This window comes from Hemiscyllium ocellatum, chromosome 12 (assembly GCF_020745735.1).
Source record: "Hemiscyllium ocellatum isolate sHemOce1 chromosome 12, sHemOce1.pat.X.cur, whole genome shotgun sequence".
Classification (NCBI taxonomy): domain Eukaryota; kingdom Metazoa; phylum Chordata; class Chondrichthyes; order Orectolobiformes; family Hemiscylliidae; genus Hemiscyllium; species Hemiscyllium ocellatum.
This window is the reverse complement of record NC_083412.1, coordinates 28,786,724-28,800,869: the sequence shown is the minus strand read 5'-3', so window position 1 is coordinate 28,800,869 and position 14,146 is coordinate 28,786,724. Positions and strand designations below refer to the sequence as shown.

The following is a 14,146-nucleotide window of genomic DNA, read 5'->3' as shown; positions in this document are numbered from 1 at the left end:
CAACATGTGAGCATAGCTTTTCAGGTGATCCAGGCAGTACCTTGTGGCATACGCAGTGCATACAACCTCATTGTTGCCATATTCAGAGAGCATTAGCGGGAGGCTTTCAGTTTAGATCTCCAAGCATGAGGCCCCAGCAATGTAGTTATGTCAGAAACTAGGGCTTGTGTTGCTCAAGAGGTTTAGAAAGCTTGGCACAGTGGTTCGCACTGCTGCCTCACAGCGCCAGAGACCCGGGCTCAGGTGACTGTCTGTGTGGAGCCTGCACATTCTCCCCGTGTCTGCATGGGTTTCCTCCGGATGCTCCAGTTTCCTCCCAAAGTCCAAAAAAAATGTACAGTTTAGGTGAATTGGCCATGCTAAATTGCCCGTAGTGTCAGGTGAATGGGGTAAATGTAGGGGAATGGGTCTGGGTGGGTTGCGCTTCGGCAGGTCGGTGTGGACTTGTTGGGCCGAAAGCCCTGTTTCCACACTGTAAGTAATTTAATCTAAAAAAAACCATCCCCTTGACTTGCTTTAGTTCCCTTTAAGAGAGTAACTAGTTGGTTGGGCCTGTACGTATTGGAATAGAGGGGCAACTTACAAGGGGATGCTTCGAGGATTTGACAGGGTAGATGCAGAAAGGTTGTTTCTCCTGTGGTAGAGTCTAGGGCCAGAGGACATAATCTCAGAATAAGGGATCACACATTTAAGACAGAGATGAGGAAGAAATTCTTCTTTCAAATGGTTGTGAATTTGTGGAATTATTTCCCACAAAGGCCTGGCGAGGCTGAGTCATTAAATGTACTGAATGCTGAGAGACTCATTTAGGGAATCAAGGGTTGTGGGCAGAAAGCAAGAAATTGGAGTTGAGGATGATCAGATTAACCATGATTCCATTCTATTTATGGTCTAACTTGTACTTTCAATGATGAACATATGGATCATATTAGCATAAAAACTGAACAGGTTGGTTCGGCTAGAGTGCAGAGGTACTTTTTAATCAAAATCTTTAAGGTCTTGATAGATTCAAAAGATAAAAATTGGATCACACAAGAGAAAATCAGATTTCCTGGAACAAAATAAGAGTTTGGAGATATGTTTGATAAGATAGGGTGGGATTCTCTCATCTTCACAGCGAGAATCTCTCTGCTGTACTCAACACTACTCCCAATGAATGTTAAAAAGGTAAGATTTTACAGATCTTTCTACATCTCTCTTCATTGGAGTGTGATCGCAAGTTTCAATTTCAGTTAACTAGGAGTTACATTAGGTTTTTAATTGTCTAGTTTTTTCTGGCCAAGTATTTTCTTAGCTGCAGAAGAACTTTCCAAATTCTGATTTAAATGGATATTTTCAGGGGATTTCGGGGCATGAGGGAACTGCCATGGAATTGGAGTCTTCAATTTGCCAGGCAATTCCCTTAGAATCTGGAGAGCTGCAGAAACAATACAGAATTGCCTTGAAAGTAGAAGACAGAGGGTGGTGGTGGAGGGTTATTTGTCAGACTGGAGGCGTGTGACTAGTGGAGTGCCACAAGGATCAGTGCTGGGACGGCTACGTTTTGTCATTTATATAAATCAATTGGATGTGAGCATAAAAGGAATAGTTAGTAAGTTTGCAGATGACAACAAAATTGGAGGTGTAGTGGACAGCAAAGATGGTTACCTCAGATTACAATGGGATCTTGATCAGATGGGCCAATGGGCTGAGGAGTGGCAGATAGAGTTTAATTTAGATAAATGTGAGGTGTTTCATTTTAGAAAAGCAAATCAGCGTGGAACTTGTACACTCAATGTGAAGATCTGAGGGAGTGTTGCTGAACAAAGAGACCTTGGAGTGCAGGTTCATAGCTCCTTGAAAGTGGAGTCGCAGGTAGATAGGATAGTAAAGAAGACATTTGGTATACTTTCCTTTATTGGTCAGACTATTGAGTACAGGAGTTGGGAGGTCATGTTGCGACTGTGCAGGACATTGGTTAGGCCACTTTTGGAATATTGCATGCAATTCTGGTCTCCTTCCTATCAGAAGGATGTTGTGAAACTTGAAAGGGTTCAGAAAAGATTTACAAGGATGTTGCCAGGTTGGAGGATTTGAGCTATAGGGAGAGGTTGAATAGACTACAACTGTTTTCCCTTGAGCATTGGAGGCTGAGAGGTGACCTTCTAGAGATTTATAAAGTCATGAGGGGCATGGATAGGATAAATAGGCAAAGTCACTTCCCTGGGGTGGCAAAGTCCAAAACTAGAGGGCATAGGTTTAGGATGAGAGGGGAAAGATATAAAAGTGACCAAGAGACAGTCTTTTCATGCAGAGGGCGGTATGTGTATGGAATAAGCTGCCGGAGGAAGTGGTAGAGGCTGGTACATTTACAGCATCTGAATGGGTATATGAATAGGAAGGGTTTGGAGGGATATAGGCCAGGTGCTGGCAAATGGGACTAGATTAGATTGGGATATCTGATTGGCATGGACAAGCTGGACCAGAGGGTCTGTATCTCTGTGACTACCCTCCCTGATACATCAATGCTTTTTATTATCAGTTTGAGCAGAATGTCAGGTGTCCCCTCCCCCGACAGTTCCCTTGGTCACTGCTTCAGATGCCAGGTTGGCCTTCTCGAGAGTGAACTGACAGAAACTTACCGACTGGCCCAGGTGGAGTCCCCGACCGTGCACTCAGATCTAGTGCGGACCAGTGTGCTGCAGTACTTACTGACATCTTTAACTCTCCTTGCTACAATCTGAAGTCCCCATCTGCTTCATGAAAACCACCATCAATCTGGTACCAGAGAAACCATATTCAATTTGCCTCAATGACCAACACCCGGTAGCTCCAACCTCTATTATTATGAAGTTTATTCCAGAGGTTAGTCATGGCTGACATCTATTCTCACCTCCCAGCCTGCCTCGATCCTCTGCTGTGTGCCTACTAGTGCAACAGCTCCACAGTGGATGCCATTTCCCTAGCCTTACACTCATCCTTGGCACATCTGGATAATAAAGATACCGTGTCAGGCTTCTACTCATTCAGTACAGCTCTACCTTCAACATTATAATCACGACCAAACTAATCTCTCAACTCTGAGAACTAGACCTCTGCTCCTCCATTTGCAACTAGATCCTCTACTTTCTGACCCATGGACCGCAGTCGGTGAAGATAGACAACGGCACCCATGTCTGTGTGGGTTTCCTCCCGGTGCTCTAGTTTCCTCCCACAATCCAAAGATGTGCAGGTTAGGTGAATTGGTTATGCTAAATTGCCCGTAATTTTCAGAGAGGCGTGGGTTAGACGCATTAGTTGGGGATAAATGTAGAATAACAGGGTAGGGGAATGGCTCTGGGTGGGTTTACCTTCGGCGGGTAGATGTGGACTTGTTGGGCCAAATGGCCTATTTCCACACTATAGTGATTCTATGATGATTCTATGAGCATGTCCTTCACAATAATCGAGGAGAAAGTGAGGTCTGCAGATGCTGAAGATCAGAGCTGAAAATGTGTTGCTGGAAAAGCGCAGCAGGTCAGGCAGCATCCAAGGAACAGGAAATTCGACGTTTCGGGCATAAGCCCTTCATCAGGAATGAGGAAAGTGTGTCCAGTAGGCTAAGATAAAAGGTAGAGAGGAGGGACTTGTGGGAGGGGCGATGGAGATGTGATAGGTGGAAGGAGGTCAAGGTGAGGGTGATAGGCCGGAGTGGGGTGGGGGCAGACTTGTGCCCCTCAAGGATGTGTACTCAGCCTGTACTTCCTGTACACCCATGACTGTGCGGCCAAATTTCATTCAAACTCCATCTACACTATCGCTGATGACACCACCGTTGTAAGTTGGATATCAAACAATGACAAGGCAGAAGGGAGGAATGAGACAAAATTCTTGGTGATGTGGTACAAAGATAACAATTTCGGCTTCAATGCCAGCAAAACTAAAGAGCTGATCATCGACTTCAGGGAGCAAGGAGGTGGGTGTTTCTGTATCTACATCAATGGAACTGTGGTAGAGATGGTCGACAGCATCAAGTTCCTAGGGATGACGATCACCATCAATCTGTTCTGTCCACCCACGTTGATGCGATCATCAAGAAGGCACAGCAGTGTGTCTTCTTTCTCAGGAGGCTGAGGAAATTCGCATGGCCATCAGGACCCTCACCATCGTTTACAGCTGCACCATAGGAGGCATACTGCTTGGATGCTTCACAGCCTGATATGGCAACTGCTCTGGCCAGGACTGTAAGAAGCTACAGAGAGTTGTGAACAAGCCCCAGACCATCCACTGATTCAATCTACACTTATAGTTGTCACAGAAAGGCAGCCAACATTATCAAAGACCGCTCCCACCCAGGTCGTAATCTTTTACGACCTCTTCTGTCAGGTAGAAGGTACAAAAGCTTAAACACGTGCATTACCAGGTTCAAGAACAGCTTCTTCCCTGCTGTTGTTGGACTTCTGGATGGACCTCTCAAATTTCAAATGTTGATCTTGCTTTTTGTGCACCTTCTTTGCAGGTGTAACCTTGTATTCCTTGCCCTGTTCAATCAGTCTATAATCTTTCTGTCTTTGTATGGTATGATCTGCTGTACTGCAAACAAAACACAACTTTTCACTGTACAGTGTGTTCTGCTATAATGCGATAGTTGCGTTCTTGTACAATCTTGTTATAGAAAATTGTGCAATAGAAATAACAGAGCATGTGGGAAAAACAAGGTTCAGGGTGGACCACCAAAATGTATCACTTAAAAATCAAAACAAAAATAATAGTAAACCTAACACAAACAATAGCACAGTCGAAGTAAATGTTAAAATCGTATGTTTGCTGAGTTACAGTACTGTGTTAAGATGAGGATTGTCATCAGCATTATCATTACTTTCAGATCCAGTTCTGGGTGCAGGGTTAGAATGAAAGAAAATATTTAGTCCGGAAGTGGATCGCTGTGGTTCATTGTCCTCAGACTGTTTCTTGGGGGTTTGCTTAAAAAGGCATCTAGTTTTTGCTGCTTTGCCATCTTTCTTCTTTCATGAAGAATTGGGTGCCCAATAAGACTTTCTACTATGACCTGCTATCCTGCTGTGTTCTGTATTGTCTTCTAAGAGCTGCAGCTGTTTCTCAACTTCCTTCAGGATAGAAGACAAAATAGAAGTGGCAAGTTCTTGTGGTGCTGCATCCTGGACGTCATTGTCTTCACCTTGAGCTTCAATTTCCCCTTGGAGCAACAAGTTGTTGTAGTTCACTCTCCACTTCTTCAAATCCAACTTGCTTTTCTTTGATTGCTGAAAGCTCCTCTGATGGTTCAACGCCTTTTAAAATCATGAAGAATATCTGGGAGAGGCTTCCATCAAACTGCATGCAAGCAGTCCTCACTGACATCACCCCAGGCCTCCACAATGATGTCAAAAGCATTATTAATGTTAAAGCTCTTCCAAAACTGAAGGACACTGTCTTCATTATCCCCTCAGTAGCTGCAATCAAATTCCTCAATGTGCGCCTTCAGCTTTTTTCCTGAGGTCCTCATAAATTGATAAGGCTTTCGGTTTTATGTTAAGAACAGTGGTCCCAGGTCACATTTTCTCTCAAAGCCGTTCCATCTCAAGTTTCTTTGTCTGTGACCTCACAGCCTTGCTAGCTTTTGGACTTGCTCCAGCAATACAGCTTGCTTGAATTCTTTCCACATTGTCTCCAATGGTGTGTAACATGGACTTCTTTATTCCTATTGTACAAACAATGTCAGATGCTCTTTTATTATGCTCAAAACACTTTATAATATCGAGCTTCTGTTCAAGCATTTTGGCTTTTTTTTATGGTCAACACCCATGACTTTTTCACCTGGATGCTTCCTGTCGACATTCTTGCAACTTTGCCCTTCTGTGTTCATGAAACACAGGACTGAATATTACTGAGTACAGCACTGTACCCTTCAGGAAGCATTGCACCACAAAGCCCACAGGCTGACTAACCATGTCATGTTGACACGAGTCCACGCTTCACACCGCATCACCTAGTGCTGGGGACGGATTTGCTTAACAGCCAACGGGAGTTCCTGTTTTAAAAAGTCGTTCTCCAATTCACTATTTGCGTTGTGGCCAAATCACATTGACGAAACGCGCGTTATAGAAGAACGACCCATACTTACGTACATACTTATGTATGTAATTATTGCTGAACAAAGAGACCTTTGGGTGCAGGTTCATAGTTCCTTGAAAGTAGAGTTGGAGCTAGACAGGATAGTGAAGAAGGTGTTTAGTATGCTTTCCTTTGTTAGTCAGACTATTGAGTACAGGAGTTGGGAGGTCATGTTGCGGCTGTACAAGATGTTGGTTAGGCCAGTTTTGGAATATTGCATGCAATTCTGGTCTCCTTCCAATCGGAAGGATATTGTGAAATTTGAAAGTGTTCAGAAAAGATTCAGAAGAATGTTTGCCAAGGTTGGAGGATTTGAGCTATAGGAAGAGGCTGAATGGGTCAGGGCTGTTTTCCCTGGACCGTTGGAGACTGAGGGGTGACCTTATAGAGGCTTATAAAATCATGAGGGGCATGGATAGGATAAATAGACAAAGTTGTTTCCCTGGAGTTGAGGGAGTCCAGAATTATAGGGCATAGGTTTAGGGTGAGAGGGGAATGATATAAAAGAAACCTCAGGGGCAACTTTTTCCCCTAAGAGGGTGGTGTGTGTATGGAAATGAGCTGCCAGAGGAAGTGGTGGAGGCTGGTAAAATTGCAACATTTAAAAGGCATCTGGATAGGTATATGAATAGGAAGGGTTTGGAGGGATATGGGCCAGGTGCTGGCAGGTGGGACTAGATTAGGTTGCGATATCTGGTCGCCATGGACGGGTTGGACTGAAGGGTCAGTTTCCGTGCTGTATGTCTCTCTGACTCTATGACATTAATTCATCAGTGCTGTTAATTACAAGACAGGCAAGAAGCACAAATTGCTGTCATGATTTTCAAAGAACTATTGCATATTGTTCTCGAGCTTTATATGAATAAATTCCGCAAATGAGAATCCTTTTAAAGACTGGGCCTTTGAGTTTTGATTCATCTCTATTACTGAATATTAAATTTGAAATACTATCTCATTTATGTCAGCTAATACCATGATTACAAGTGGCAAAATGAATTAGGAAACACCAATAGAATATTGCAACATCTGTGATGAGTAGGAATCTTGGCCCAGCAGCAGCTGACAGAAGCAGGAGAGAAAATAGTTTGATCCCCATCATTGAGTTCTTCTGGGAAGTGAGCCACCTACACAGAAAATAGAGAGGATTTGCATTGGGATATAGCACCTCTCAGGCTGGATGGCAGTGCCACTGAAAATAAGCACCAAAATGTGAATCAGGTTTTGCCACTTGGCAGGGCCTGAGAAAAACCCTTTGTTTTTCTGAACCCTTTTGAGCTCAAAAACGGTCTCTCCCCAGCTTAATTCCCGATCTTCTGCATGCTTTTATTCCTGTCCTAATTTGTCAACAGCTTGACTCCATCCTTGAAACTTGCCTGACCTTAGTACCTTATACAGATAAACTTCACATCGCAGGGCTCAAATAAAAAAAAACAGGTATTGCAAATATCGCTTTGTGAACTTTCATTTGGAAACTGGTATTGAAGATTTTGAACTTCGTGTTCTGTTTTTAGAATTGAACAAATGCTTTTGTACTGTAATTGTCAGTGTAAATACAGCATTCTTAAATCTTTATTGGATAAATATTGTTATCTACATCCGTAAGTGGCCTTCACGTGCGTGAAATCTTGATCCAGACCTGTTGCACACGTTATATCTGTTTGTCAATTCCAACTCAGTACCCCATCTCTGTTTATATGTGTGTAATCCGTCTTTCATCTGTCTCTTCCTTTCTTTACCCCTTCTCTCTTTTTTTCTTCTTGCTTTCTCTTTTCTCTCTTCTCTCTCTCTCTCAAATGAGCTGCACTTTCTGAAGATTTGGCATCTGATTACACATTCAGGTTAGTTACACTAAGCTTAACCTATATCCAGGTTATCACCATAAACATATTTTTAAATGTTATTTTCTTTCTGTGAACCTTTCATCTTTATCTTTGTCACCTCCAGATTCTTTAGTGGTAATTGCCCTCTTTCTTTTTCACTGTTTGAGTTCCATTCAATATAAATTGGAATGCTACTCATACAAAAAGACTCTGATTTTAAACTTGTGACACTTTTTTTGTGATGGAATAAATCTTGGGATGGCCATTCATCCCTCATGGAGAGTTGCGCATGAGATATAAGACTCATGTACCTTGTTGGATTTTCATGGTTGAGCTGTCTTCCGAAATTCCTGTAGAAGAGGGAACAACCATTCGCAATTTCCACTGCATTGAACTCTTCAAGTAAGATTGGATTGCTTTCTTTTGTTTTCTGTCTTGAAACCACTTTCAGAAATTATTGAGCACTGTTGTAAACCTTAGGGTACTTTTGAACTATTGGAATCTTCTAGGAGAAAGTGAGGACTGCAGATGCTGGAGATCAGAGCTGAAAATGTGTTGCTGGAAAAGCGCAGCAGGTCAGGCAGCATCCAAGGAGCAGGAGAATCGATGTTTCGGGCATGAGCCCTTCTCCAGGAATGAGCAAGGGCTTTCCTCATTCCTGAAGAAGGGCTCATGCCCGAAACATCGATTCTACTGCTCCTTGGATGCTGCCTGACCTGCTGCGCTTTTCCAGCAACACATTTTCAACTATTGGAATCTGTTGTATTTGTGTTGAACTTATTTAGATTGTCAGACTCTATTGCACACTTGGATTGAAAATAAACTATAAGGAATCAGATGAGAAGTGAATTATCCAGCATCTTGAATCTGCTTCAGCATTCAATAAAATCATGGCTGAACCTTTATTGTCCTGCCTCTTCTGTAATGTCCTTAGATTCCCTTAGTGCTGGGAATTCTGTAATTTTTAGTCATTGGATTAGTTGAGGTTAAAAGATTAGAATTATAATTAGCCTTTATTATCATAAATAGTCCAAGAGTATAGTCAAAGTTTATACATTGCCACTTACAGTGCCATCTTAGGTACAGTTCCTTTAGTTACAAGATCTTAGAAAATAGAGAAATAAAATATCTAGCATAGCAGAAATAAAAGTTCAGCACAACAGTCTTCCAACCCAAACCACATTGGCGCCTTGCCTCCACTCCATGTTGGGCCCTGGCTCCAGGCTGTGCGAAAGTTTACTGTGAGGATCATGAGACAAAGAGATTGCTTCAGACTGCCACATTGGGCCAGTAGACTGCCCTGGGAGGCCAGTACAATAGGCGGGGAGGCTAGCACCAGGCCACACCAAGAGCCAGCTGCCAACAGTTGTTGTGGCATCATTGGATGTTGTTGCTGGATTTTGCAGATTGTTGGAGTTTGTTGCATTGTTAGGGGGGTCAAAAACTTCAGCTGCTGGATATTATTGGACTCAACTACAAAATGCTTTCTGGAAGACAGTATGAGTAGAAAGACAGTAGAAAGACAATGGTGGAAGTGGGTGAAGGAGGAAGCACCAAAATAAAATGAAGAATGCTGCAGATCTGAAACTAGAACAGGAATTACTGGTGAAACTCAGCAGGTCTGGCAGCATCTATGGAAAGAAAGCACAATGAATGTTTTGAGTCCAGTGACCCTTGATCAGTTGGTGTTGAAGAAGGAAACACTCTTCTTCAGAAGCTGCAAGGGTGTCTCTAGGTTAAATTTGACAGGGCTGGATACAGAACTGTTTGAAAACATTAGGACCTGGTGCATCTCAGTGAAGAAATGGCTTCTGTTAAAGGATCCATTGTCTATGGAACAACAGGGTGAGGTATGCCTCTGACGTTCTTTTCCATCACTCAAATTGCATTTCACAACACTATTTTCATCCATGTCCCCACCACTGTCACTAAATTTGTCCTCTCAGTTACAACAATACACCATTCTTTCTCATTTCATGCACATTCACCTCTTCCTTTCCTCTCTCTATACAGCTCAGTATCATAATACTACTTGTATAGCCACAACGTCTCCAACACTCCTTCTTCTTTACACAATATACACAATTAGCTTTGCATCTGAAATACATCCATATCCTTATTTCCATTTGCTGTTTCATCACCTCTCAACACAAACACTTGCTATGCAACTTCCTAAACAACGGTACTCCCTGTCTCATTGCATAGCCATTCACTTTCACATTCTCTGTCTGCAGAAATAAAATATTACACACATTTGTGAGAGCAGTAAGAGTGGAGGAGAAATGCTCAATGTCCAAGAAAGGGATTGAGGGAGGTACTCTTGCTGGAAGCCACCACTGTCATGAAAGAACAAACAGCTTCCTTCTGTGCTGACGTCGGTTCTGTGTTTGTGTGATCTAATGTCATTTCCAATGTTAAAGCAAAGCAGAACTCTGGAAGCCAAATGCCCAAGCACACCAGCAAGGTTACCAGAGCTGGCTGCATGCAGATTATACTATAATATTATAATATATTACAATATAGTCTGTCTTCATCTCAGCAGAGATAAAGCAAGCTGTCCATGTTCAAATTGTTCTTCAGGCAATTGCTACCAGTGTCTTGTGTCTCTTTCCTACCCTAAATCTTGTCCCTTTTCCCTTTCCTCCAGATTCAGCGACTGATTGTGACAAGAGTGAGGAATGTCAAAAGCCTAAAGGAAGAACACCGACAGGTAGTACAGCCCACCTAGGTACCAGTTCAGTCATTGCCACCCTATGTGTGTTAGATAGTAAGGTTGAGGAACTTGATGCTTGTGCAGCTCAAAGCACCAGTGACAGTACAGGACACAGCCCATTACATGAAGTGGACTTCTCTCAGCTTTGTTTGGCAGGATGGGTATGGCCAAAGCAGAGAGCAAAAGGACACAAATGTTTCTCAACAGCTGCATGCATTGTTGGAGGACCTTACAAGGAATTTTATCACTTAAGTTCATAATGGAGCAAATCATGTCTGCTTGTACAGAATCAGAATTCTGTATCCTGCCCAGGAGGGTCAGCTTTTGTTTGTTTGACTGCTTTTGTTGAAAGCACGAATGGAAAGGGCACATATCCACCATGGAGAAAGTAACACCTGTACTGGTCGTGGGCTGAATAGATCAGGGTTTAGAAAGAACTGCTCAATTTCAGAAGTTTTCGCTCCTGCAGATCCCTTCCAGATGAGTAGATCACAAAAAAAGGTGTTTCCTTCAGTCAATTAAGTTGTCAGATCATCTTCTCCATCATATGTATTCCTGCAACCCTCTGCACCTCCCCAGCTCCATAACAATCTCATCCTGATGCAAGGAAGTCAACTGAGTTTAACTTCTGTTCAAAGTGGGGTCTCAGGCATGGCTTTAGAGCTTCTGCAATGACTCTGCAAAGTGTTCCAGTCCTCAAGGAGTCCTCTGCTTGGAACAGCAACGACAACACCGAAGGCCTAGGAGACCCCAGCTCTGCTGCCACTGCTTCCTCACTGCCAAGAGTCCAGGCTCCGGGCCTACTTCAGCAAGGGAGTCCAGGCTTCTGGCCTACCTCAGCAAGGTATCCAGGCTCCGGGCCTACCTCAGCAGGGAGTCGAGGCTTTGGGCTTACAACAGCCAGGATTCCCTGCTCCGAGCACTTCTGCTGCTGAGAGTCCAGGCTCGGGGCCTACCTCAGCCAGGAGTTCTCATTCTGGGCACTGCTGCCAGCGGGAGTCCAGGCTCTGGGCACTACAGGGCATCTGATTCGGATAGTGAACTTATTTATTACCAAAGAGCTTCAAATTAGACCTAAACAAAGAAAGGATAGAGCATAAATGGGTTGCGGAATCACTAAACAAGGCATTGAGCAGAACCCCCTTCTGATGCTTTCTTCTTTCCATCCTTACCTTGTTTGTCTTCTAAAACTTGTTGCCAGTGCTTTGGCTCCAGCAATTGCATAACTACCTTGCAGAAACTTGCACAACTAGCTACTTGCTGCCCCTTGATGGAGTGGTATATTTTTTGATTAAAGATTAATTCAAACTGATAGCCTACCTAGATAGAAACATCTGTGCAGTCACTCATCTGCAAATCCTCGTTTCTCTTTTGCCAAATGTTGAGGCCAGTGGAGAAGGTGATGTATTTGTCACGACAAAGAAGGCATCAGCATCTGTTCGATGCAAACTTGAATATTTGAGTAATGTAGAGGACTAGAAGTACCGAACATTTGGAGAAACTAGATTATCTGGAGACTTTTAAAGGCACAAATGTATTATTCCTGGTCTAGCAGGCATTAGACAACCTTGCAGGAGGTTCCAAATATCTGATAAACCATGTCAATTGTTGCAAGACGGCATGAAGTAATGCTTCTCATTGGTCAGAGAATGTAAAGCTAGGCAATGTAATCTGTAATCTTCATGTGGCCTACTACAATCAGCTTCTTCATTTCCTTTCTTTCTTATAAGTGACATTAGCCATTGAGGGCTCCCCCAACACCCCTGAAATCTCCCTTCCTCTCATCAGTCCAGAGGCCCCCGTCCCTCATGTTGTAAATGCCAGTTCATTCAATCCTGAAGCCCCTATTTTTGCTGTCACTCCTGTCACTTTCTCGACTCCTGTAGTTCTTGATGCTCCTTGACAAGGTAAATTGGGTCAACATGCAGTACATGCATTAATAGGGCAGTTAGACACATGGGAGTTTCAGGCACTCTTTTGTGGTGTTGCTACTGTTTCCAGCTGTAGAGCTGTATCAATGGCAACACCTCAGGATTATTATTATTATAGTCCAAGATTGGATTTACCTGAGCTCAGACCTACTGTTCCAGGAGAGGCTTTTCGAAAATGGCAAACTTGCTTGAACTTTGATGATAGGCAATGAAACCGCTTTATGTGATGCTCTGGGCTCACATTTGCTAATATTGTGGAGCATAGTCTCCCCTAAGTCATGACTCAGGTGGTAGACCCATCCTCTCTGAGTCTGGAGGTTGTGAGGTTCAAATCCTATTTCTGGATTTGAACAGTGCAATCTAGACTGATCCCTCAGTACTTAACCAATGGAGTACTATATTTTTAAGGGTGCTGTCTTTTTGGTGAGATATTAAAATAAAGCTCTGTGTGACCTCTCAGGTGAATGTGAAAGGTTCCCATGGCAAAATTTCAGAGAAGACGGAGGGTTGTCCCTGATGCCTTAGTAAATATTTGCTTCACAATCAATTCAAACAGATTATCAGGTTAGGTGCTGCAATCACATTATTGTTTTTTGCGAGCTTGTTACTCTAGCTGTCACTTTTCCTACATCACGTACTGGCTACGCTTCAAAAGCTCCTCATTGCCTCAAAATTGCCTTTGGACATCTGGTGGTTGTGCAAGACATTACACAAACATAACTTGCCTCTTTACAGGGGCATTATTATATTCATACTCTGCTACTTTCTTTAGATACTGTTGCAGTCTCAGCAGCTTAGTCACTGGAATGTCATCTATTAAGTTTACCTTGTCTTCAATTGATTGATTGCATCAATTATTGCTTTAGGATGAAGGCATGCCCATCTAAGGGAGAATGTAGATGTTTTACTAAAACAGACTCATCAATTATCTCCTTGAGCATTATCATATTAAAATCATGGTCAATGTCTCATTGTGTTCAAATAATTTGCAGTTACTTTGATAATGAGTCTCAATGTCACTTACTTCAATGCGCATCAATTGATGGTTTCTTTCCTTCCTAACCCTGACAGATGTGTTACATCCATTAATATTCAAAACAAAGTACTTGGGCATAGAATTCTTCAATGAATAAGTTCCTTAGAATCTAGCATTGTCTGAAAACCTACATACATTTGAAGCACAACTGATATTGTTTTATGTTCATTATGAATTGTTTGATCTTATCTAATATCATGTCCAAATTCTACAGGTACCACACCGTCAAAAGTTACATTAAGACCATCAAGCACAAAAGGTAGTGGCATTATGATTTCTATGAATATGTTGGTTTAAGTTAGTTATTTAAAAACAAAGAGAACTGCTGGAACGATGATCCCTTGAAGTCAATTTCACCTGTATGAATTGTGCAGGTCCCATATTGAAGTTGGATGCTTCTTGGCTATGCAAATCTATGATCATAATCTTATTGTCAGTCATGCTTGGTTTTAGTTGTTAACTTTACTTATAACTTGCATGGCATTGAAACAGGAGCCTATGACCTTCGAAACATAATGCAATTCGGGTAATTTGCAACTTCTGCAAAGGCAGAGAT

The 14,146-nt window shown here is 42.6% G+C and overlaps 1 protein-coding gene across 6 annotated transcripts in view; it reads left to right on the top strand.

The window, feature by feature from the left end:
- LOC132820996 (adhesion G-protein coupled receptor G2-like) overlaps positions 1 to 14,146 on the top strand; it is a 199,843-nt gene that overhangs the window by 51,652 nt on the left and 134,045 nt on the right. For 4 of the 6 annotated variants that reach the window (XM_060833452.1, XM_060833453.1, XM_060833454.1 and 1 more), the window contains 2 exons: positions 10,558 to 10,620; positions 13,805 to 13,849. The exons of 1 other annotated variant lie outside the window; for it this stretch is intronic. In XM_060833452.1, the coding sequence (XP_060689435.1) occupies positions 10,558 to 10,620; positions 13,805 to 13,849 (108 nt within the window). The remainder of the gene's footprint in view (positions 1 to 10,557; positions 10,621 to 13,804; positions 13,850 to 14,146) is intronic. One more of the 6 variants, XM_060833455.1, reaches the window with a different exon arrangement.